This window comes from Loxodonta africana, chromosome 3 (assembly GCF_030014295.1).
Source record: "Loxodonta africana isolate mLoxAfr1 chromosome 3, mLoxAfr1.hap2, whole genome shotgun sequence".
NCBI lineage: Eukaryota > Metazoa > Chordata > Mammalia > Proboscidea > Elephantidae > Loxodonta > Loxodonta africana.
This window is the reverse complement of record NC_087344.1, coordinates 13,374,264-13,400,334: the sequence shown is the minus strand read 5'-3', so window position 1 is coordinate 13,400,334 and position 26,071 is coordinate 13,374,264. Positions and strand designations below refer to the sequence as shown.

The window sequence follows — 26,071 nt, the reverse complement described above, 5'->3', positions numbered from 1 at the left end:
TTAGCTCATTCAAGAGCCTATTTGGGCATATCAAAACAAAACAAAGCAAGAAGCTAGGATACAGTAAATTAAGACATTAACTTATAGACGGCTCAAAGACAAGAGTCAATATCAAATCACATAAAGCAGAACACAATTGCCTCAACAAGCTCTGAAAACAAAGAATCCAGGAATCTTCTGGATGAAGATGTATTCCTGGGATTACAAGATGCAGAATACAAAAGATTAATATAAAGACCTCTTAAAGAGATGAGGAAGGCGACCAGGCAAAACACAGAACAAGCCAAGGAACACTCAGATAAAGCAGTTGAAGAAATTAAAAAGGTTACTCAAGAACATAATAAAAAATTTAATAGGCTCCAAGAATCCATACAGTCAGAAATTCAGAAGATTAACAATAAAATTACAGAATTAGACAACTCAATAGAAAGTCAGAGGAGCAGAACTGAGGAAATGGAAGGCAGAATTAGTGAGACTGAACATAAAACACTTGGCACCAACATACTAAAAAAAAATCAGATAAAAAATTTAAAAAAAATGAAGAAACACTAAGAATCATGTGGGACTCTATCAAGAAGAATAACCTACAAGTGACTGGAGTACAGGAACAGGGAAGGGTAACAAAATACAGAGACAATTGTTGAAGGCTTGTTGGCAGAAAATTTGCGTGATATCATGAAAGAGAAGATACCAAAATAAACGAATTATCTCCACAAGTTGAACAAAGAGAAAGAAAGCAACAAGAGAAATCACCAGGCAAATAATAAAAATTGGAGCAGAATTAAATGAAACAGAAAAGAAAATCAACTGAGTTGGTTCTTTGAAAAAATTAACAAAATGGATAAACCATTGGAGAAACTGACAAAAGAGAAACAGGAAAGGAAGCAAATAACCCAAATAAGGAATGAGATGGGTGATACCACAACAGGCTCAACTGAAAATAAAAGAATCGTATCATAGTATTATAAAAAATTATACTCTTAACATATTTGAAAACCCAGAAGTGGGATGAATTTCTAGAAACACACTACCTACCTAAACTAACACAGAGGTAGGACAAAACAACTAAAGAAACCCATAAAAGAGATTGAAAAGACCAAAAAAAAAAAAAAAACCTCCGACCCTGACGGCTTCACTGGACAGTTCTACCAAACTTTCAGAGAAGAGTTAACACTACTACTACTAAAGGTGTTTCAGAGCACAAAGGGATGGAATGCTCCCAAACTCGTTCTATGAAGCCAGCATATCCCTGATACCAAAACCAGGTAAAGACACCACAAAAAAAAGAAAATTACAGACTTATATCACTCATGAACTTACATGCACAAATCCTCAAAAAATTCTAACCAATAGAATTCAACAACATATCAAAAAAATAATTCAGCATGGCCAAGCGGGATTCACACCAGGTATGCAGAGATGGTTCAACATTAGAAAAACAACTAATGTAATCCACCATATAAATAAAAGACAAGAACCACATGATCTTATCCTTTGATGTAGAAAAGGAATTTAACAAAGTCCAATACCCATTCATGATAAAAACTCTCAGCAAAATAGGAATAGAAGGAAAATTCCTCAGCATAATAAGGGCATTTATACGAACCCACCAGCCAACATCATCCTAAATGGAAACAGTGTGAAAGCATTCTCCTTGAGAATGGGAACCAGAAAAGTATGCCCTTTATCACCACTCGTATTCGACGTTGTGCCAGAGGTCCTAGTCAGACCAATTAGGCTAGATAAATAAAGGCCATTCAGATTGCTAAGGAAGAAGTAAAAATATCTTTTTGCAGATGACATGATCTTATACACAGAAAACACTAAAGAATCCTCAAGAAAACTACTAAAACTAATGGAAGAGTTCGGCAGAGTATCAGAATACAAGATAAACACACAAAAAGCAGTTGGATTCCTCTATACCAACAAAGAGAGCGTCCAATAGGAAATCACTAAACCAATACCATTTACAATAGCCCCAAGAAGATAAAATACTTAGGAATAAATCTAATCAGAGATGAAAAAAAGACCTGTACAAAAAAAACTACAAGGCACTACTGCAAGAAATCAAGAGAGACCTAAGTGGAAAAACATTCCTTGCTCATGGATAGGAAGGCTTAACATTGTAAAAATGCCTATTCTACCAAAAGCGATCTATAAATACAATGCAATTCTCATCCAGATTCCAATGACATATTTTAATGAGACAGAGAAACAAATCACCACCTTGATATGGAAGAGAAAGAGGGCCCGGAGAAGTAAAGCATTACTTAAAAAGAAGAAAAAAGTGGGAGGCCTCACTCTACCTGATTTTAGAACCTATTATACTGCCACAGTAGTCAAAACTGCCTGGTACTGGTACAATAACAGACACATAGACCAATGGAACAGAATTGAGAACCCAGACAAAAAACTGCAGCTGATATTTGACAAAGGCACAAAGTCAGTTAAATGGGGAAGAGACAGTCTCTTTAAGAAATGGTGCTGGCATAACTGGATATCCATCTGCAAAAAAATGAAACAAGACCCATACCTCACACCAGGCACAAAAACTAACTCAAAATGGATCAAAGACCTAAATATAAACTTTAAAATGATAAAGATCATGGAAGAAAAAATATGGACAACGCTAGGAGCCCTAATACATGGCATAAACCGTATACAAAACATTACTAACAATGCAGAAGAGAACTAGATAGCTGGGAGCTCTTAAAAATCAAACACCTTTGCTCATCCAAAGACTTCACCAAAAGAGTAAAAAGATTATCTACAGACCGGGAAAAAGTTTTTAGCTGTGATATTTCTGATCAGCGCCAGATCTGTAAAATCTATATGATACTGCAAAAACTCAACTACAAAAAGACAAATGACCCAATTAAAAAATGGGCAAAGGATATGAACGGACATTTCACTAAAGATGTTCACATAGCTAACAGATACATGAGGAAATGCTCAGGATCATTAGCCAGTAGAGAAATTCAAATCAAAACTACAATGAGATTCCATCTCACTCCAACAAGGCTGGCATTAATCCAAAAAACACAAAATAATAAATGTTGGAGAAGTTGTGGAGAGACTGGAACACTTCTACACTGCTGGTGGGAATGTAAAATGATACAACCACTTTGGAAACTGATTTGGTGCTTCCTTAAAAAACTAGAAATAGAAGTACCACACAATCCAGCAATCCCACTCCTTGGAATATATCCTAGAGAAATAAGAGCCTTTACATGAACAGATACATGCACAACCATGTTCAACGCAGCACTGTTTACCATAGCAAAAAGATGGAAGCAACCAAGATGCTCATCAACAGATGAATGGATAAAGAAACTACGGTATATTCACACAATGGAGTACTACGCATCTATAAAGAACAATGATGAATCCATGAAACATTTCATAACATGGAGAAATCTAGAGGGCATTATGCTGAGTGAAATTAGTCAGTGACAAAAGGTCAAATATTGTATAAGACCACTATTTTAAGAACTCAAGAAATAGTTTAAACAGAGAAGAAAATATTCTTTGATGGTTATGAAAAGGGTGAGGGAGGGAGGAAGGGAGAGGAGTTTTCACTAATTAGATAGTAGATAAGAACTACTTTAGGTGAAGGGAAAGACCACACACAATAGAGGAGAGGTCACCACAACTGGGCTAAACCAAAAGCAAAGAAGTTTCCTGAATAAACTGAATGCTTCAAAGGCCAGTGTAGCGGGGGCTGGGGATTTGGGGACCATGGTTTCAGGGGACATCTAAGTCAATTGGCACAATAAAATCTATTAAGAAAATATTCTGCATCCCACTTTGGAGAGTGGCGTCTGGGGCCTTAAACGCTAGCAAGCGTCCATCTAAGATGCGTGAATTGGTCTCAACCCACCTGGAGCAAAGGAGAATGAAGAACACCAAAGACACAAGGTAATTATGAGCCCAAGAGACAGAAAGGACCACATAAACCAGAGACTACATTAGCCTGAGATCAGAAGAACTAGATGGTGCCCGGCTATAACCGATGACTGCCTTGACAGGGAACAAAACAGAGAATCCCTGAGGGAGCAAGAGAGCAGTGGGATGCAGACCCAAAATTCTCATAAAAAGACCAGACTTAATGGTCTCACTGATACTAGGAAGACCCCGGAGGTCATGGTCCCCAGACCTTCTGTTAGCCCAAGACAGGAACCATTCCCAAAGTCAACTCTTCAGACAGGGACTGGACTGGACTATGGAATAGAAAATGATACTGGTGAAGAATGAGCTTCTTGGTTCAAGTAGACACATGAGACTATGTTGGCATCTCCTGTCTCAAGCAGGGATGAGAGGGTAGAGGGGGTCATAAGGCGGCCGAATGGACACGAAAAGAGAGTGGAGGGATAGAGTGTGCTGTCTCATTAGGGGGAGATCAATTAGGAATATATAGCAAGGTGTTTATAAATTTTTGTATGACACTCCGACTTGATTTGTAAACTTTCACTTAAAGCACAATAAACCAAACCAAACCCAGTGCCATCAAGTTGATTACGACTCATAGCAACCCTACAGGACAGAGTAGAACTGCCCCATAGAGTTTCCAAGGAGCGCCTGGTGGATTCAAACTGCCGACCCTTTGGTTAGCAGCCATAGCACTTAACCACTACACCACCAGGGTTTGCAAAGCACAATAAAAAATTTTTTTAAAAAAAGACAGAAAATGATACTGGTGAGGAGTGAGCTTCCTGGCTCAAGCATACACATGAGCCTATGTGTGAGCGGCTCCTGTCTGGAGGGGAGATGAGAAGACAGAGGTGGACAGAAGCTGGATGAATGGACACGGGGAATACTGGTTGGAGAGGAGTGTGCTGTCTCATTAGGGAGAGAACAACTAGGAGTACATAGCAAGGTGTATATAAATTTTTGTATGAGAGACTGACTTGATTTGCAAACTTTCATTTAAAGCACAATAAACATAAAATTAAAAATTGGGCAAAGGAAATGAACAGACACTTCACCAAAGAATACATTCAAGCTGCCAACAGACACGTAGGGATATGCGGTCACTAAAAAATCAAAACCACAATGAGATACCATCTCACCCCAGCATTTCTGGCACGAATCAAAAAAAAAAAGAAAACAAATGTTGGAGAGGCTGCGTGGAGATCAGGATTCTTATGCAGTGCTGGTGGGAATGCGAAATGAAACAACCATTTTGGAAAACGATATGCCGTTTCTTTAGAAAGCTAAAAATAGAAATACCATATGATTTAGAAACTTGTACAAGGCAAGGTCATCGAAGCTCCATAGACACATCCAAACTCCGAGAGACCGAATTGCTGGGCTGAGGACTGTGGGGACCATGGTTTCGGGGAACATCTAGCTCAATCTGAATAACAGTTTATAAAGAAAATGTTGTACATCCTACTTTGGTGAGTCGCATCTGGGGTCTTAAAAGGCTATGAGCGGCCATCTAGTGTACTCCACTGGACTCACCCCTTCAGGAGCAAGGAAGAATGAAGAAAACTAAAGGTTCAAGGGAAAGATTAGTCCAAAGGACTAATGGACCACACCTACCACGGCCTGCCCCAGGCTGAGTCCAGTACAACTAGATGGTGCCTGGCTACCACCACTGACTGCTCTGACAGATCACAATAGAGGGGCCCGGAGAGAGCTGGAAAAAAATGCAGAATAAAATTCTAACTTAAAAAAGACCAGACTTGCTGGCCTGACAGAAACTGGAGAAACCCTGAGCGTATGGCCCCCGGACACCCTTTCAGCTCAGTAATGAAGTTACTCCTGAGGTTCACCCTTCAGCAAAAGACTGGACAGGCCCACAAAACAAAACGAGACTAAAGGGGCACACCAGCCTTGCGGCTAGGACTAGGAGGGGCCAGGGGAGCTGGTAATAGGGAACCCAGGGTTGTGAAGTCAGAGTGTTGACATGTCACAGGGTTGTTAACCAATGTCATAAAACAATATGTATACTGTTTAATGAGAAAGTAGTTTGTTCTGTAAACCTTCATCTAAAGTACAATAACAAAAAAATTTCCAATGAAAACTTCACATCCACATAGAGATGTGCCTTTCTGGATTCTGAAAAACTTCGTGTAAAAAGAAAAGTAAAATGTCTCATTAATAACTTTACATAACGAGTTTAGTTGTTCATTTCATTAACAGTTTTTATATTGAAAATAACTGGGTGTATTGGGTTAAATAAGATAGAGTGTTAAAAATAATTTCACACTAACATTTTCAGTTTTGTAATACGGCTACTAAAATTCTTTTTAATCTGTGGCTTGTATTACATGAAATGTGGCTAGTGCAATTATGAAACTAAACTCTTAATTAAATTAATTTCAGTTTAACAATAAACTTGATCAATTATTGGGAAAGTACGTTTGTAGTAACCTCTGTGAGTGTACCTTTTCAAAACAGTACATTTTACGAAATCTAAATACCAATCAAGAATTTCCACTGGAAATTTTGGTCCATACGGGGATAGAGTTTCCAGATTCTGCAACACCTAGTACAAAGGAAAAAATGTAAAATGTTTCATAAATGAATTAATATTGATTACTTTTGTCAGTCATTAATTTCATTAACAATTTTTATACTAATAACTGGAGTGAGACTATGTCTCACATACTTTGGCCATGTTGTCAGGAAGGATCAATTCCTGGAGAAGGACATCATGCTTGGTAAAGTAGAGCATCAGCGAAAAAGAGGAAGAACGCTCAATGAGACAGACTGCCACAGTGGCTGCAACAATGGGCTTAAGCATAACAACAATTGTGAGGATGGTGCAGGCCTGGGCAGTTTTGTTCTGTTGTACATAGGGTACATAAGGTCACTATGAGTTGGAACCAACTCAATGGCACCTAACAACAACATACGGGGTTAAATTTTTCATTAAGACGAATTTCAGATTTGTATTTTTAATTTTCTAATATAGCTACTAAAATATTTTAAAGTTCATCTGTAGCTTGCATTATATTTTATTAAACAGAATTATGCTAGACCCAAAAATATGAGAGAAAAAAAATTGAAGAAAATCATGAGAAAAGAACTACTAGAATGCTGAACATTTTACAAGACAAACTTACCTGGGGTCTTCAAGAGTCAATAAAATATATTTTAAAAACTGCAAGAGAACATTCTATGCAAACAGATCAAAGTGGTTTAAAAATAAAAAGGCAACGTGCGTATCTTGTTTGGAATCTAGCTGCTGAAAAAGCCAACGTGAGTTGGAGCCTACTGAGGGCAACTGACAACAATAATAGACACTTTTGGACAACTCAAAATTTTTTTTTCTTGTGTCGGATAATGGAGATTTGGGGGTTTTTTGGTTGTTATTGGCAGGAGATTCGCCTTATTCTTAGGAGGTTTATGCCGAAGTTTCAAGGGTGAAGTGAATATTAACCATTGAACGTTTCATCATATTTACGTATATAGACAAACAGGACAAAAATCTTAAGAATTGGTGAATCTACGTCAAGTGTTATAAGCGCTTGTTTTATTGGAGCTGCAGATTTTCTTTAGATAAGAAATTTAAGATAAATACCTGACAGAAAATCCATCTGTCAAAAGTTATTTTTAACAGCAAATTCAATAACAACTTCTGTTACTAATGAAAATAATTCTGCACCATCTTCCTTCTTTGATATTTCCATAGTTTAAAGCTCTGTGGGAATTTCAGGCTCTGGAAGTGAGATGAAGTAAGGCGAGGATGACTTCAGAACACAGCTGAGTAGAGTTTCTCTTGGTGGTAAATATACATTTATATTCACTCATAGATTTATTTACCTTAGATATATGGGCTTCCTAATAAGCCTGAAAAAGTTTATCTTTCCACCTGAACATAATTTATAAAGCTTCAATAATCAACACCTACAGCCAGAAAACTTATACTGTGTTTACCAGGACATGCCATAATTGCCAGTCAATAAAGACAGGACAAGGCTTGGGTCCCTTTTTACCGAAAAGTAGAAATATTTTTTCATTCTGGGGAAACAACCCAAATTTCCAAGAGGAACTTCAAAAGTAGATGTGGAGGCAGTAAGCGGTAGGATGGCTGCTACCAGCTGACCCACTAGCACAGATGAGCAATTCACTACCAGTTTCCACATCAGGAAGAGAGTGCTGGCTGGGGCCCCAGGGATTCTGGTGACAAGGAGCAGAAGCCACTTCCTGCAGCTGGGACCTGAGAAGAAACTGTTTTCCTTCTGCAAAAGATGTGACTGGGCCCTGGGTATACACCAGGCTGGCAGTGGTAACAGTGGCATAGACTGGAGCCCCATATACATGGGCCTCTGGTCTAATCAAGATTGCTACAGGCCACCCCTCCTCAGCCAAAGCACAGCTGCCTGACAGACGAGTCACCCACCTCAATCTCCTCCCCTGATGAGACTACCAAAAGTGTGCTAAATTCTACCACACAAAGTAGCCTCTCCAGATTTCAGCAACTGTAAATGTACATTGCTGGTGGGAATTTAAAATGGCACAACCCCTTTAAAAGACAGATTGGCAGTTTCTGATAAAGTTAAACATACACCTATCATATGACAGCAATCCCACTCCTAGGGAAATGGAAACTTTATGTTCACAAAAAATCTGTAGAGAAATGTTTATATCAGGTTTATTCGTAACAACTGGAAACCCGAATATCCTCCAAATAGTGAAAACAAATACATGAACTGTGGTTGTATCTATACAACAGAATACTACACAGTAATAAAAAGGAACCAACTATTGATACATCATTATCACTGATGAATCTCTAATACATTATGCTAAGTGAAAGGAGGCATAGGCAGAATCAAAAAGCTATACAGTGCATGGTATTTACAGAGACAGCTGCTACCAGGGATTCACGGGCAAAGGAAGGTTTGACTAAAAATGGGCAACATGAGGGAGGATTTTAGAGGAAAAGAGGTACTTCTCTGTACTCTCATTGTACTAATGATTATACACTAAATGCATTTGTCAACTCACATATAACTGTACATTCCAAAAGTGATTTGCTGTTTTTAAATTTTAAAGATAAAGTTTAAAAAATTTTATAAGCAAAGATTAACGTTAAAAAAATAAAAAATTAGGGAAAAACACTTTCTCCATCTTTGGGGGAGATGGTTAATGTTAATGTTCTAGGACGGAACGACTAAGTGGTTAAGAGCCTGGCTGCTAACCAAAAGGTTGGCAGATCGAATCCACCAGCCACTCCTTGAAAACCCCATGGGGCACTGCTACTCTGTCCTATGAGTCAGAACTGACTCGATGGTAACGGGTTTGATTTCTTGTTTGTTTGTTTTTGTTTCCATATGTGTGAATCCAAATTCTTGGAAAGTATGAGGAGAAAAACAAATTTCCTCATATTCTGTACACTTACATTGTTTCTCTGCCATGTATCTTCTTTCAGGTTTGCAAAAAATGAGGGATGAAAGCTATCCAACATTACTCAAACATATATTATTTCCATTCAATGTACGTACTCAGATGTGTTTCAAAGGATGAGGGACATCTGAAGACTTTCTACATTCCTTACTTTCATAAGGACTCTCTCAATTGTAAGCTAGTATGTTTACAGAGGAAAAATACTTTTTCACATTCCTCACATTCGTAAGGTTTCTCTTTAGTGTGAACTCTTACATGAATACTGAGGTACGTGAACCAGCATAAGGCCTTTATTTACTGAGATTTCTTATATGTTTGGTGAAGGATTAGAAATGACTAAAACCTTTCCCACATTACTTATGTTCATTAGCCCTCTCTCCACTCCTCTTACATGTTTAGTGAGGGATGAGGAAAAATTAAAGACTTTTCCACACTCCTTACGTTCAAAAGGCCACTCTCCACTGTGAGTTCTTATATGTATAGTCAGGGATGAGGACTGACTAAAGGCTTTCCCACATTCCTTACATTCATAAGGCCTCTGCCCATTATGAGTTCTTATATGTGTGGTGAGGTGTGAGGGTTGACTAAAGGCCTTCCCACATTCTTTACATTCATAAGGCCTCTCCCCACTGTGAGTTCTTGTATGAGTAGTGAGGTGTGAGGAACGACTAAAGGCTTTCCCACAGTCCTTACATTTATAAGGCCTCTGTCCACTGTGAGATCTTATATGTCTATTGAGGGCTGAGGAATGACGAAAATCTTTCCCACATTCCTTACATTCATAAGGCCTCTCTCCACTGTGAGTTCTTAAATGTCTACTGAGGGCTGAGGAACAACTTAAGGCTTTCCCACATTCTTTACATTCATAAGGTCTCACTCCATTGTGACTTCTTATATGTGTAGTAAGCAATGAAGAACAACTAAAGGCTTTCCCACATTCCCTACATTCATAAGGCTTATCTCCATTATGAAATTTTTTATGTAAAGCGACTAATGATGGATGAGTACAGGATTTCCAATATTCTTTACCTTCACGTTTACTACTTTTCACATGTGTCTGAAAGGATGAGAAACTACAGACATCTTTCCGACAATGGTTGTACTCGTGGGGTTTCTCTTTAGTGAGTGTTGTTACAGGATTCTTAAGAGTTGAAATACACATGAAGCTTTTCCCACATACTTTACATTTATATGGTTTCTCTGCTCTAAGAGTTTTCGCAGGAGTGTTTAGGTGAGAGGGACAACTGCAGGCTTCTCCGCATTCCTTACACTTACAGGTACTGCGCCTAGTATGAGATCTGATATGACGCTGAAGTGATGAATGATGCATGACAGATTTTCCACATTCACAGCATGCAGGATTTACTTCAGTAGGAGTTCGTTTGATCACAGTAAGAGTTCCAATCTGGCTGAAGCCTTTTCCACACTGATTGCCTTCATTATTTTCACTGAGGCTCTCTCCCATATGTCTTCTGTTAAAAAACAGGCAATATGCTGTTTGAAAAAAAATCTGTCACCATTTCACCATTGCCAGACACAGTTAATGTGTACATTTTTTGCATTAGTTGTCTCATATTTCTTAGGTCAAATCATTCAGCAGAGATGCTACTGTTACTCTCTCAGTATTTCTAAAATAAATGGCTTTCTAATAATTGAGTACCTGTGAAAAATATTTCAAATACATACTCATATTTATGTAAACATATTGGGAAAATAATTTGAAGACAATTTCAGAGCTAATTATATGTATATAAACATGTACATATGTACACTGACACATACACAAAAAAAACACAAATACACACATATTTTAATGTCATGACACCTTGTAATGATGTTAGCTAGCCTCCATCTTAGATGATGTCTCAGCATCCATGTTGGGCCCCTTCCTCACCATGTTAGTTGGTGCACCACACCCCGTTGTGGCTAGTTGTCCCAGATAACCATGCTACTGAAAACACTCAAGTTTTCCACTTCTCATCTCACAGCTGTACCACTTCGTTTCCATACCCACTCATTCTTACTTCCTCTTCTTAAGTTTCAAAAGGACCAGTGAATACTTAACCACACAAAATCCCTTCATCCCACCCCAGGACCCTAATAAAGGCTGTGCCCCAGGTCCATGTTCTCCCTCTCCACCCACAACCTTCACATGTGTGCCATGGCCTACTGGCATGCTGTGTACCCCTAGGGCCTGAGTAATAAAGTTCGTAATTTCCATTTTTGTATCTTGTGTTTGAAGCATGACTTTCCATCCAGGACAATATCCTGACCTGTGGGAAATTGCTCTTTGTCTGCCCTGCCCTCCAGAGTGACAGATGAGTTGAAATAAAACTCACGCAGGACACACCTTAAGATTCTTTTCTGAGGCACTGCTTGTATATGAATGACACTCACCTCACATGTCTCCCTTGGTTTATATACTGATCTTCAATGCCATGAAATTCACAGATTTCTTCTAACATGGAGGACCAGGTGTCATTCTTCATGAATTGCACTGCTATGTGTTTACTGGATAACTTTTCCCCATCATTAAATTTTTGAGAAACTGACCCAATGATTCCGATTGAGGTTCAAATATGAAACAAAAAGGAAAGAAATTATTATGAGAAAAAAGCAGCTGTGCACAAAAGAAGGCTTCAATGCATTTGCCTCTGTCATGATTTGGCAGTGGTCAAAAGCAGTTTAATAGGGAATATTCTCATGAAAGTTGAGTGACAGTGACATAAATAGGGTTTAACTAGGAGAGCAAAGTAGCAAGATGTTAGATACAATGTACATGTAACATTAAGAGGAAAAGGGGGAAGGTCTTTCTCCCTGAACAAAGGTGTGAGAGAATTGATATAAGTCAGAAAAGTAAGCTGAGGTGTCTGTGAACTTCAGTCTCTTCAACCCAGAAAAGACATTTTCTAGTTAATTTATTCAAATCTAATTACCCCCATTCAGCCTTGGTCCTTCAAAGGATTCTTGCTTTTCTGGTGCTTCCCAGCACAGTAGTGCTCGATGAGTCCTATCTCTACTCTTCTCAGATCTTTCTCTTGCTTCTCTGAGGGAACAAATGGGCGTGGCTGGCATGGTGCTCTTGGAGGGTGGCTTATCATCAGGGAAGGCAGTGAAGAGCAATGAACATTTCCATGACACTGAGCCAAAACTTTCACCTCCAGGGTCTCTGGAGATGGCTGCTGTGAGTTTATTTGCAGCAAAATAATGATGTCAAATTTTATACTGGCAAAATAAAAGCAGTAAACTCTTTATTGCTTTTGTTAGGTACCATCTAGTTGGTTCTGACTCACAGTGACATCATGCACAACAGAATGAAACACTGCCCAGAAGTGCACCATCCATGCAATTGTTTCTGTTTGAGTACACTGTTGAAGCCAGTGTCAATCCATCTCAATAAGGCTATTCTTTTTTCTGCTGACCCTGTACTTTACCAAGCATGATGTCCTTCTCCAGAGACTGCTTCTTCCTGATATGTCCAAAGTACATGACACGAAGTCTTACCATTCTTTCTTTAAAGGAGCATTCTGGCTGGACTTCTTCCTAGACAAATTTGTTTGGTCTTTTGATGGTCCGTGGTATATTCGATATTCTTCGCCAACACTGTAACTGAAACGGATTAATTCTTCAGTCTTCTTTATTCATTGCCCAGCTTTCACATGCATTGAGGCATTTGAAAATGCCATGGCTTTATTAAGGCACATCTTAGTCCACAAAGTGCCATCTTTGCTTTTGAACACTTGAAAGAGGTGTTTTGTAGCAGATTTGCCCAAGGCAATATCTCGTTTGATTTCTTGACTGCTGATTCCAAATAAAATGAAATCCTTGACAACCTCAATATTTTGTTTATCATGATGCTGCTTACTGGTCCAGTTGTGAGGATTTTTGTTTTCTTCATGTGGCGGTGTAATCCATACTGAAGACCATAGTCTTTGATCTTCATCAGTAAGTGCTTAAAGTCCTCTTCGCTTTCAGCATGCAAGGTTGTGTCATCTGCACATCCCAGGTTGTTAATAAGTCTTTCTCCAATCCTGATGCTGCATTCTTCTTCATATAGTCCAGCTTCTTGGATTATTTGTTCAGCATGCTGAGTGACTGCCAGGAGAACGAACAAATCTGTCTTGAAAAAAGTACACCTAGAATGCACCTTAGAAGCAAGGATGGCTAGACTTCATCTCATGTAAACTGAACATACTATCAAGAGGGACTAATCCCTTGAGAAGGATATCACGTTTACTAAAGTAGAGGGTTGCTGAAAAAGAGGAAGACCCTCAGTGACATGGACTGACACAGCAGCTGCAACTATGAGCTCAAAAACAGCAACAACTGTGATACTGCACATCCAGGCAGTGTTTCATTCTGTTGTACAAAGGGTTAACCATGAATCAGAACTGACTCTATAGTACCTAACAACAACATATGATTGAATAACTACAGGGAAAGGATACTAACCTGATACAAGCCTTTCCTAATTTTAAAACATACAGTATTCCCTTGTTCTGCTTGAACGACTATCTCTTAGCCTATGAATAGGTTGGGAATGAGCACAATCAAATGTTCTAGGATTCCCACTCTTTGCAATGTTATCCATAATTTGTTATGATCCACACAATCCAATGCCTCTGCACAGTCAATAAAACACAGGTAAACATCTTTCGGGTAATCTCCGCCTTCATCCAAGATCCAACAGAAATGATATCCCTGGTTCCACCTCCTCTGAATCCAGCTTGAATTTCTGGCAGCTCCCTGTCCATGTGCTGCTGCAACCATTTTTTAACTACCTTCAGCAAAATTTTACTTGCACGTGATATTAATAATATTGTTCGATAATTTTCGCATTCCATTGGATCACCTTTCTTTGCAATGGGCACAAATATGGATCTCTTCCATTTAGTTTGCCAGGTAGCTGTCTTCCAAATTTCTTAGCATAGACACGTGAGCACATCCAGTGTTGCACCAATTTGTTGAAACATCTCGACTGGTATTCTATCAGTTCCTGGAGCCTTATTTTTCGCCAATGCCTTCAGTGCAGCTTGGAATTCTTCCCTCAGCACTATCGGCTCTTGATCATACGCTGCCTCATGAAACAGCTGAACATCAACGAATTCTTTCTGGTACAGTGACTCTGTATTCCTTCCATCTTCTTTTGACACTTTCTGTGTCGTTCAATGTTTTGCCTATAGAATCCTTCGCTATTGCAATTAGAGCCTTGAATTTTTTCTTCAGTTTTTTTCAGCTTGAGAAGTGCTGAGCATGTTCTTCTTTTCTGGTTTTCTAACTCCAGGTCTTTGCATGCCCTTATTATAATACTTTGTCTTCTTGAACCACCCTTTGAAATCTTCTGTTCAGCTCTTTTACTTCATTATTTCTTCCATTTGCTTTAGCTACTCAACATTCAAGAGCAAGTTTCAGAGTTTCTTTCTTTCCTGTCTTTCTAATGACCTTTTGCTTTCTTCATGTATGATGTCCTTGATGTCATCCCACAACTCGTCTGGTCTTTGGTCATTAGTTTCAATGTGTCAAATCTATTGAGATGGTCTCCAAATTTAGTTGAGATATACTCAAGGTTGTACTTTGGCTCTTGTGGACTTGTTTTAATTTTCTTCAGCTTCAACTTGAACCTGCATATGAGCAATTTATGGTCTGTACCACAATCATCCCCTGACCTTGTTCTGATTGATGATATTAACCTTTTTTATTGTCTCTTTCCAAAGATATAGTCAACTTGATTTCTGTGTATTCCATCTGGCAAGGGAAGGGTCATGTATATAGTTGCTGTTTATGTTGTTGAAAAAGTTATTTGCATTGAATAAGTCACTGGTCTTGCAAAATTCTATGATCTGATCTTTAGCATCATTTCTATCACCAAGGCCATATTTTCCAACTACCAATCCTTCTTTGTTTCCAACTTTGGCATTCCAATCACTGGTAATTATCAATGCATCTTGAATGTATGCTTGATCAATTTCACACTGCAGAAGCTGGTAAAAATCTTCAAGTTCTTCATCATTGGCCTCAATGGTTAGTAAATAAATCTGAATAATAATCGTATTAACTACTCTTCCTTGCAGGTGTATGGATATTATTCTATCACCAACAGCACACGTACTTCAGGATCTTGAAATGCTCTTTTTGACGATGAATGCTACACCATTCCTGTTCAATCTCATTCCCAGCACAGTAGACCACATGACTGTCACATTCAAAATGGCCAATACAAGCCCATTTCAGCTCCCTAATGCCTAGGATATCAATCTTTATGCATTCCATTTCATTTTCGATTACTCCATTTTTCCTAGATTCATACTTTGTATATTCCATGTTCCAATATTTAATGGTTTTTGCAGCTAGTTCTTCTCATTTTGAGTCATGGCACATCAGCAAATGTGGTCTTGAAAGCTTGACTCCCATACACATCGTTAAGGTTGACTTTACTTTGAGAATGCAGCTCTTCCCCAGTTGTATTCTGAGTACCTTCCAACCTGAGGGGCTCATTTTCTGGCACTGCATCCGACAAGGTTTCACTACTATTCATAAGGTTTTCACTGGCCAATTTAAAAAAAAAAAAGTTTTTTTTAAGTAAAGCCTCTTTACAAGGTCCCAGAACACAAATCTTCTGTGTCCCTCAGTGACTCCACAAGCCAATGCTCATATTTACAACACTTAAAGAGCCTTAAGGCTTTTAACCAGAAGAGAAATTTCAAGTTAGTTTAATACATGGGGCTTTATGTTCACGGGGAAGCCAGGACATGTAGACTCCATAGAGTAAAAGACCATGTCTGTCTTATTTAACCATGTATTCTCATTCCTCAGCCAAAATACTGTAGCAAGGTCAATGAGTAAATGTTCACTAAATGAGTAAATAAAATTATGATGCCATTCTTACCTACTGAGGCCAAGTTTCTGAAGGTTTCCATCATCACGTCTCTGTAGAGTTTCCTTTGGGCAAGCTCCAACAAAGCCCACTCTTCCTGGGTAAAGACCACAGCCACATCCTCAATGACCACTGAGTCCTAAAACATCCCACATATTCTGGATCAGCAAGATACCATGTACTACAATTTATGCAAAAGGAAAGGTGAGGATGACAGTCCTGAGGAACTGAGAATTCAGTGGAATTTGACACAAGGTCCTCTGTTCTATCAAGGCCTACTCTAGGGTTTAGCGAACAGTTTCCTCCCTTTGCTGTTTATATTCACTTCCTCACAGATTGAATCCTGATAGATAGACTTCCAATGCATTGAAATAATCTCTCCACAGTTTACTGCGGCCAATTCATCTTACTCCCCTTACTCCCTCAGTTAGAACACACAGCAAAAATTAAGAAAACCACTCTATAAATCAAAGTCTTACTTCCACATTCAGATTGTCACTTCCTTGTGATACAAACAATTTCATCTCTTATCATAACACCCATCAGAACACTGAATACAATACAAAACAAGAAACACACGGTCAGAGCAGAATGAGATAGTAACAATTAATAAACACACAATGACTGGCAATTTTCCCTTTTGCCCCTTACCAGTCATGGGAGGACCAGGTGGCTGCACAAACAACCTGGCAACAAAGGGCCTAGAAGTGGCTGTATTTTCTTGAAGAACTCCAACTGGTCAGGAGGAGTTTTCTAGAATTATGAATTTTTACATGTCTCCCTTATTTTTCAATAACTCACCAGTTCCCCTCTTGTTCTCTCTCACCTTTCCATGGAGTCAGGCAAGAGTACCGAAAAGTTAAACAGAGCTCAGTTGAGAGACAGGATATAGGAGAATCCAGATCTCCCCACAAATCTCGTATTTTTCAGATCTGATGCTACTGTACACTAATTATCAGTCATCACTCCCCTCAACAAAAATACTGTATTTTAACTCAAATAACATGTTCTTTTTACATTGGTTTGCGAACTACTTTCTCCCTCCCTGTATTTTCATAAGCACCATTAATGCTAAATTTTTTTACATGTTGCTGTAAAAAACAAAAACAAAACACAGCTTGCATACAAAAATACCGGGTAGGGAGTAGTGGTTGACAAAGAAACGTTTTTCAAAGGTGTGCATTATGTGTGTAAAAATACAGTACATCTAGAAACACAAAAACATCTTCCGATGTTATAAGATGACAAACAGTCCTTTCTGCAAGGACAAAAATAGGATGTCCTTGTGTTTGCTGACCATGAAAAACAGGTTACCACCCCCATTTTGTAATGGTTGTAAAACATGATGAGTACAATCAATGTCACTGAATTATACATGTAAAAATTGTTGAATTGGCATATATTTGGTTATGTATATTTTTACCACACCAAAAACAATTCATGTTTTGAATTTATCGAAGTGCAGAGGGTTAAGATGTTATATTGCCCATGAATCCTAGAAAACAGAGACTTACACACCAGCCCTCTAGATATTCCCTCAAGAATTTCCTCACATTTGCAGTTCCTGGCAGACACACAGTGGTGACTACCCAAACCCTGGCCACTGGCATTCTCTGAGCTCTAGAACTGCCTTTCGTGATACAGTCAATCATTTGTTATTCACATGTAGCAAGGGCAGAAAAAGCTGCTACACTGTGCTTCTGATGGTAAAATTGGATGGAACAGCAGAGCAGCTATAGCATATGAGGACTCCTCTTGTCAGGGCAGGGGATAAAGTGAGCTGCCTAGGACATATCTAATCATTCCTGGTATGATGTCACAACACACTTTGACCCACAGCCAAAATTCAAGTCTCCTCAACTGTGGTAGACCATGCTGTATACTTTACAGCCATCAAAAACCCTAATATTCATTACATAATATATACTAAAGATTAAACATTCCATTTAGGAATATGAAAAATTTAGCAAAAAGCTTTCCACACACTAGCTCATCTATTTCTCTTGAGTTTCCTAAGCAGATATAAGTTCAAATAGCTCACGGTTGGGGAAAGCTAATCAATTAATCACATACTAATGGAACTGTTGGAATGTTGGTGAGCCAGAGTTACAATGCAGGGCAATTTGCCTTTGAAGCCTAAATTCCTGACAACTACACTTCTGTTCATATGAATATAGTTTTGCTGTTCTGCTGTTCTCCAAAAACAGTATAGATGATCTAGAGCCCTACTGAGTACTAGGGACAGGAGACAAAGCAAATATACTATTCATTTAGGACAACCTGGAGCTCCTTCTCCTGGCAAAGAACTGTGCCTCAGGCAAGACTGCTTCCCTTTAGGCCCTTACTTATGGCTCCTTCATTTATTAAAAATGATTTAGGTAATGGTGATACACAGCCCATTTCATGAGGGCAAAGCATATACAGCAGTGAACAAAACAGAGTATCTGGTGCACTTGGACCATAAGTTCTTTGGATGTAGACATCTTAAATAAACAAAATATAATGTCAACTGGTGATAAGTTCTATACAAACTGCAATACAGTTAGAAGATAGGCAGTGTGTAACACAAGCTTATTTATCTTTTGTTTACACAGGGAAGAACAAAATAATCATTTTATAAAACACTAGATAGTGAAACCTGGCTTAGAGAGGAAAAACAAATTGTACGTTCGATTCTAAAAACTTGGAAGCATACTGGTGATTTTACACTCATACAAATTTCAGATGCTCATCAGATGCTTTTATTGTCAAAAAGAACATTTCAAGGTCTATCCTGAAGTAAAACACTTTCAGTGACAGAATAATATCCATAAGCCTACAAGGAAGACCAGTTAATACGACTATTATTCAAATTTATACACGAACCACTAAGGCCAAAGATGAAGAAATTGAAGATTTTTACCAACTCCTGCAGAATAAAATTGACAGAACATGCAACCAGGATGCATTGATAATTACTGGTGATCGGAAGGCCAAAGTTGGAAACAAAGAAGAAGGATGGGTACTTGGAAAATATGGCCTTGGTGAAACAAACGATACCAGAGATCACATTGCTAGAATTTTGCAAGACCAACGACTTCTTCTTCGTTACAAATACCTTTTTCAGCAACATAAACCATGAGTATACACGTGGACCTCACCAGATGGATACACAAGAATCACATCAAGCACATCTGTGGAAAAAGAGGGTGGGAAATCTCAGTATCATAAGTCAGAACAAGGCCAGGGGCCGAATGCAGAACAGACCATCAACTGTTCATATGCAAGTTCAAGTTGAAACTGAAGAAAACTAGAACAAGTCCAGAAGAGCCAAAATACGACCTTGAGTATATCCCACCTGAATTTAGAAACCACCTCAAGAACAGATTTGACACGTTGAACACTAACGACCGAAGACCGGACAAGTTGTGGAATAACATCAAAGACATCACCCACGAAGAAAGCAAGAGGTCATTAAAAAGACGAGAAAGAAAGAAAAGTCCAAAATGGATGTCAGAAGAGACTCTGAAACTTGCTCTTAAACGTCAAGTAGCTAAAACAAAAGGAAGAAATGATGAAGCAAAAGAACTGAACAGAAGATTTCAAAGGTAGGCTAAAGAAGACAAAGTATTATAATGACATGTACAAAGCTGGAGATAGAAAACCAAAAGGGAAGAACGCACTTGGCATTTCTCAAGATGAAAGAACTGAAGGAAAAATTCAAGACTTGAATTACGATAGCGAAAGATTCTATGGTGAACATATTAAATCATGCAGGAAGCATCAAAAGAAGATGGAAGAAATACACGGAGTCATTATACCAAAAAGAACTGGTTGACAATGTTCATCCATTTTAGGAGGTAGCATATGATCAGGAACCTACGGTACTGAAGGAGGAAGTTTAAACTGGGCTGAAGGCACTAGTGAAAAACATGGCTCCAGAAACTGAAGGAATATCAATTGAAATGTTTCAACAAACAGATGCAGCACTGGAAGTGCTCACTCGTCTATTCCAAGAAATTTGGAAGACAGCTGTCTAGCCAACCGACTGGAAGAGATATGCCTATTCCCAAGAAAGGTGATCCAATTGAATGGAAATTATCAAACAATATCCTTAATATTCCATGCAAGTAAAATTTTGCTGAAGATTATTCAAGAGCAGCTGCAGCAGTACATCGACAGGGAACTGCCAGATTCAGAAGAGGACAGGGAACCAGGGATATCATCACTGATGTCAGGTGGATCCTGGCTGAAAGCAGAGGATGCCAGAAAGATGTTTACCTGTGCCTATTGACTATGCAAAGGCATTGAACTCTGTGAATCAAAACAAATTATGGATACCATTGTGAAGAATGGGAATTCCAGAACACTTAATCGTGCTCATGAGGAACCTGTACATAGATCAAGAGGCAGTCATTTGAACAGAACAAGGGGATACTGCATAGTTTAGAGTCAGAAAAGGCGTGTGCAGGTTTGTATCCTTTCATCGTATCTAATCAATCTATAAGCTGAACAAATAACCTGAGAAGACGGATTCTATGCAGAAGAAAGGGACATCAAGATTGGAGGAAGATGCATTAACAACCTGCTTTATGCAGATGACATAACCTTGTTTGCTGAAAGTGAAGAGGACTTGAAGCACTTACTGATGAATATCAAATACTACAGCCTTCAGTATGGATTATACCTCAACAAAAAGAAAACAAAAATCCTCACAACTGTACCAATAAGCAAACATCATGATGAATAGAGAAAAGATTGAAGTTGCCAAGGATTTCATTTTCCTTGGATCCACAATCAACACCCATACAAGCAGCAGTCAAGATATCGACACATTGCATTGGGAAAATCTACTGCAAAAAACCTCTTTAAAGTGTTGAAAAGCAAAGATGTCACCTTGAGGACTAAGGTGCACCTGATCCAAGCCATGATGTGTTTAATCACCTCACAGTCATGCAAAAGCTGGACAATGAAGAAGGAATACTGAAGAAGAACTGACGCCTTTGAACTGTGGCACTGGTGAAGAATATTGAATATACCATGAACTGCCAAAAGAATGAACAAATCTGTCTTGGAAGAAGTACAACCAGAATGCTCCTTGGAAGCATGGATGGTGAGACTGTGTCTCTTGTATTTTGGACACAATTTTAGGACGGACCAGTCCCTGGAGAAGGACATCATGCTTGGTAAAGTGGAGGGTCAGGGAAAAAGAGGAAGGCCCTCAACAAGATAGACTGACACAGCGGCTGCAACAATGGGCTCAAGCATAACAATCGTTGTGAGGATGGCACAGGACCAGGCAGTTTTGTTCTGTTGTGCACAGGGTCACTATGAGTTGGAATCAACTCAACGGCACCTAACAATAATAACAATATATAGGCACAGGAGTTGAAGAGCTCCACTGACCCTCATGCCCAGGAAAGGGAAGATACATTGCTTATTGCCAGAGAGGAAAGAGTCATTAGCAGTAGGTTCAACATATAAATTTAGGACACCAGAAACATAATGCAGCATAAATAATAGTATAAAGAAAGTAACAGGAAAATAAAGACTACCAAACCAAACCCATTGCCGTCAAGTCAATTCTGACTCATTGCAGCCCTACAGGACAGAGTACAACTGCCCCACAGGATTTCCAAGGAGCGCCTGATGGATTCACCCAACCTTTTGGTTGGCAGCCATAACTCTTAACCACTATGCCACCAGAGTTTCCATGAAGACTACAGTAAATTTAAAAAACACAAACGAAGACTTTCAGTTTCTGGTCTGATATTTAAGGAGCTTGGAAATCGTCACTCCTGTCCTCACAAAAAGGAGAAAGCTGAACATATTTAACTGAGACATTTGAGGTCACAGGGCAAACTGGTGCCTCCAAAACTGAAGGGACACATAGACAGATACAGAGACTCATCCCAGAGCTGACGCCCAGGAGCAGAAACCACTCCTAGGATCGGCACTGAAATAGGAAAACTTACATTGTAATGGATGAATTGCTAGAAGTTTGTTGCAGACAAACTTGAAGGTTAAAAAAGCCAGGGGAACGCAATCTTAGGAGGCCATACTTAGTTTTATGAGTTTTAACTCCTGGAACCCTCCAGGTCCTCAGTGCAAAGATCACAGAAAAATCCCCAGGTTTCCAATAAGGGGAAGATAAAAAGTAGACATTTTGAAACTCACCCAAAGCATTCTGCCTATTTTACCAGAATCTAACTAATCTGGAATGATGAAATACCTAACTCCAGCATGATGTGGGTTTCCCGTATCACCAAGGTGAGGGACACACGTGTGAGGTCTCTGCCCCGGACATAGGCTCACTAAAACACTGAGACCTTATCAATGAACTATAACATGCTTTTCCTCCCCAACACCTTTCCAAATCATCAATAACAGGGGATTGCAACCAAAACAACTCCAAGTCTCAGGCCTGATTTAAAAAGTCTCGAGGAAAGCCAAACATAACCCTGAAGAAAAACACAAGATCAGAGAACATTTTGGCCTTTGTCAAGTACAGCAAACAGTAAACACAGGCTAATGTCTAGCCAGATAATGATAAAACCTCATACCAAATGCCTATTTATTTACCTCAGTTCCTTTTACTTAGTACACCATCTACGGTTTTCCACAAAACAACTACAAGGCATACTAAAAACAAAAACACAGCTTGAAAACACAGAGCAAGCATCAGGACCAGTGGTAGAGATTCTGGAGTTATCACACCAGAAATTCAATGCAACACTCAACAGATGGATAATGTAAGTGCAGTTAGTTCCCAGGTTACGAAGAGTTTGAGTTATGAGAAATTGCACTTAATGACTTTTTCTTTCGACACATCGTTATGTACTACATACAGTGTTGCAGCATATAATTTGCTGATGTTATTTTCTGATGATCACATGGACATGTTCAAAGATCGGATTTATAAAGTACTGATAATAACAGGCAATAATAATGGGGGAAAAAAGAGGTATTCGACTTACGTCAGAACCAATGTACAACTGATTCATTGGAACAGACCCCTATTCCTAAGTGGGGGCTACCAGTAGAAAGATGGAAACTATAACAAAGAATCCAAATGAAATGTTATAAATCAAAAACACTGTAACAAAAATGAAGAATGCCTTTAACAGGTTGTAAAAACAGCATGGAGGTGATGTCTGACCTCCTCTAACTTCACCAGGAAGATGAAGCAAGATCAACATCGCAAGCCTGACTCCCATGTGGGGGAAGCCAGAAGCCTCCTCTCTCCACCATCTTTACCAATTCTGACACCAACCATCCCTCACATAGCACTCTCTGCTGGGTTCAATAATTCATTGCAATGGCCACACAAAACTCACAGACCATACTTAGTATTATGGGGTTTACTACGGAAGTAACAGTTATAATTCAGGCTCAGGAACAATCAAGATAGAGTTCTTCTATCAGGATAGCCTTTTCCCAGCCATGCTTGCAGGTGCGCCTCTCCCTGGCCCTAGGCCTCTGCCAAAAGGCACTCAGCTTTCTCTCTCCTGGGACTGGGAAGGCTGCCACACCATCTCCTGCTGCTGGGTCTGTCCTGCCACTGCTTCTCACCATCTTCAGGGTTACAACTTGCTCTCTCTCTTGGTCTTCTGCTACCAGGAGCTTCTCAACACAGTGATCCCAGGTCCAAAGGATGCACTCTCCACTCCTGGTTGTTCTTCCTTGGTGATAGTAGGATCCTCCTCACTGCTCTGGAATTGGCTCTCTTTTAAGGCAAAACTGACCACTCCCCGTGGTGAGCCACAATCACCCTATCACACAGTCTCACCCAACGACCTGGGTGGGAGTTACAAGACAATGGCTAGAAAAGCTACACCAAATAATAACACCACATAAGTTCAACAAAGGGCTGTACGAAGCAAGGAAAGAATCAGGGAACTTGAAGATATGGAAACTTTCAAAACTGAAACGCAAAAAGAAAACAGAATGAAAAACTGGAATGAAATATCCAAGAACTGTGGTACAATTACTTGGAATACAAGAAAAAAAAAAAAAAGGGGAAACTAAAGAAATATTTGAGACAATAATGTCTGAGGATTTTACATAAATTAATGAAAGACACCAAACCACAGATCTAGTAAGTTCAGAGAACACCAAAACAACGAATACCAAAAAACTACATCGAGGCTTGTTTAATTAAAGAATATCAAAGAAAAAATACTAAAAGAAGCCAGAAGGGGCTTCTATAGAAGAGTGCAGTTAAGGATGCCACCAGAATTTTCTTAAGAAACCATGCAAGCAAGAAGAGAATGGAGTAAAATAATTAATGTTGCGGGGGGGAAATCAACCTAAAATTCTACATCCAGAAAAATTATACTTCAAAAGCGGGAAAAAAAAAAAAAAAAAAACTAACAAAAAGTTTTGGCAAGAATGTGGAGAAATTGGAATACTTATATTTGCTAGAAACCCTGGTGGCGTAATGGTTAAGTGCTATGGCTGCTAACCAAAAGGTCGGCAGTTCAAATCCACCAGGCGCTCCTTGGAAACTCTATGGAGCAGTTCTACTCTGTCCTATACGGTTTCCATGATTCGTAATTGACTCGACGGCACTGGGTTTTGGTTTTATATCTGATGGGAATGCAAAACAGTACAGCCACTGTGGAAAACCATTTGCCAGTTCCTCAAAAAGCTAAACACAGAACTAACATTCCAATCCTAGGTTATATTCAAAAGTATTGAAAGTAAGAATGCAAGCAGAAACCTGTACACCAATGTTCATTGCAACGATTCATAATACCCAAAAAGGTAGAAAAAAACCTAAATGCTTTAGGAATATTACTCAGTCACAAACAGAAATGAAGTCTTCATATAAGCTGCAGCGTGGATGAACCTTGAAAACATAACGCTGACTAAGTCACTCAGAAAAGGAAAAATACTGTATGATTTCACATATATAAAATAAATATATAGAGACCATCCACTACTCATCTGTCAGCCTGTCGTGCTGTGGTGGCTTGTGTGTTGCTGTGACTCTGGAAGCTATGCCACCAGTATTTCAAATACCAACAGGGTCACCCATGGGGGTCAGGTTTCAACAGAGCTTCCAGACTAAGAAGGCTAGGATGAAGGACTGGCGATCTACTTCTAAAAACACTGGCCTTGAAAACCTTATGAGTAGCAGTGGAGCACTGTCTGATTAGGTTTCATTTTACTTACAACCACAATCAACACCAATGGAAGCAGCAGTCAAGAAATCAAATGACAGACCTATGGAGCACAACTACCACAGCCTCCACCAGACTAAGTTCAGCACAACTAGATGGTGCCCAGCTACCACCACTGACTGCTCTGACAGGGATCACAATAGAGGGTTCCCAGACAGAGCTGGAGAAAAATGTAGAACAAAATTCAAACACACACAAAAAAGACCAGACTTACTCGTCTGACAGAGGCTGGAGAAACCCCGAGAGTATGGCCCCTGGATACCTTTTTAACTCAGTATTGAAGTCACTTCTGAGGTTCACCCTTCAGTCAAAAGATTAGACAGGTCCATAAAACAAACAATAATACACATACTTCGACCATGTATATGAGACTAAATGGGCACACCAGCCCAGGGGCATGGACAAAAGGGTAAGGAGGGACTGGAAATCTGAACGAATGGAAATGGGGAACCCAAGGTCGAGAAGGTGAGAGTACTGACAAGTCGTGGGGTTGGCAACTAATGTCACAAAACAGTATGAGTGTTGATTGTTTAATGAGAAACTAATTTGCTCTATAAACCTTCATCTAAAGCACAATAAAAAAAAAAGAAAGAAATCAAATGATGTATTGCATTGGGCAAATGTGCTGCAAAACAAGTCTTTAAAGTGTTCAAAAGCAAACATGTCACTTTAA

At 39.2% G+C, this 26,071-nt stretch overlaps 1 protein-coding gene across 3 annotated transcripts in view; it reads right to left on the bottom strand.

Moving 5' to 3' along the window:
- Positions 1-1,106: 1,106 nt before the first annotated feature.
- Positions 1,107-26,071, bottom strand: part of LOC100654644 (zinc finger protein 699-like) — a 40,203-nt gene continuing 15,238 nt past the window's right edge. The window contains exons 3-6 of one of the 3 annotated variants that reach the window (XM_064280537.1): positions 16,247-16,373; positions 11,758-11,908; positions 10,636-10,832; positions 1,107-6,493 (exon numbers count right to left, since the gene is read on the bottom strand). In XM_064280537.1, coding sequence (XP_064136607.1) covers positions 6,432-6,493; positions 10,636-10,832; positions 11,758-11,908; positions 16,247-16,373 — 537 coding nt within the window. In that variant the 3' untranslated portion in view covers positions 1,107-6,431. Of the gene's footprint in view, positions 6,494-6,947; positions 10,855-11,757; positions 11,909-16,246; positions 16,374-26,071 lie in introns of those variants that run through there. The other 2 variants (XM_010600859.3, XM_064280536.1) reach the window with 2 other exon arrangements.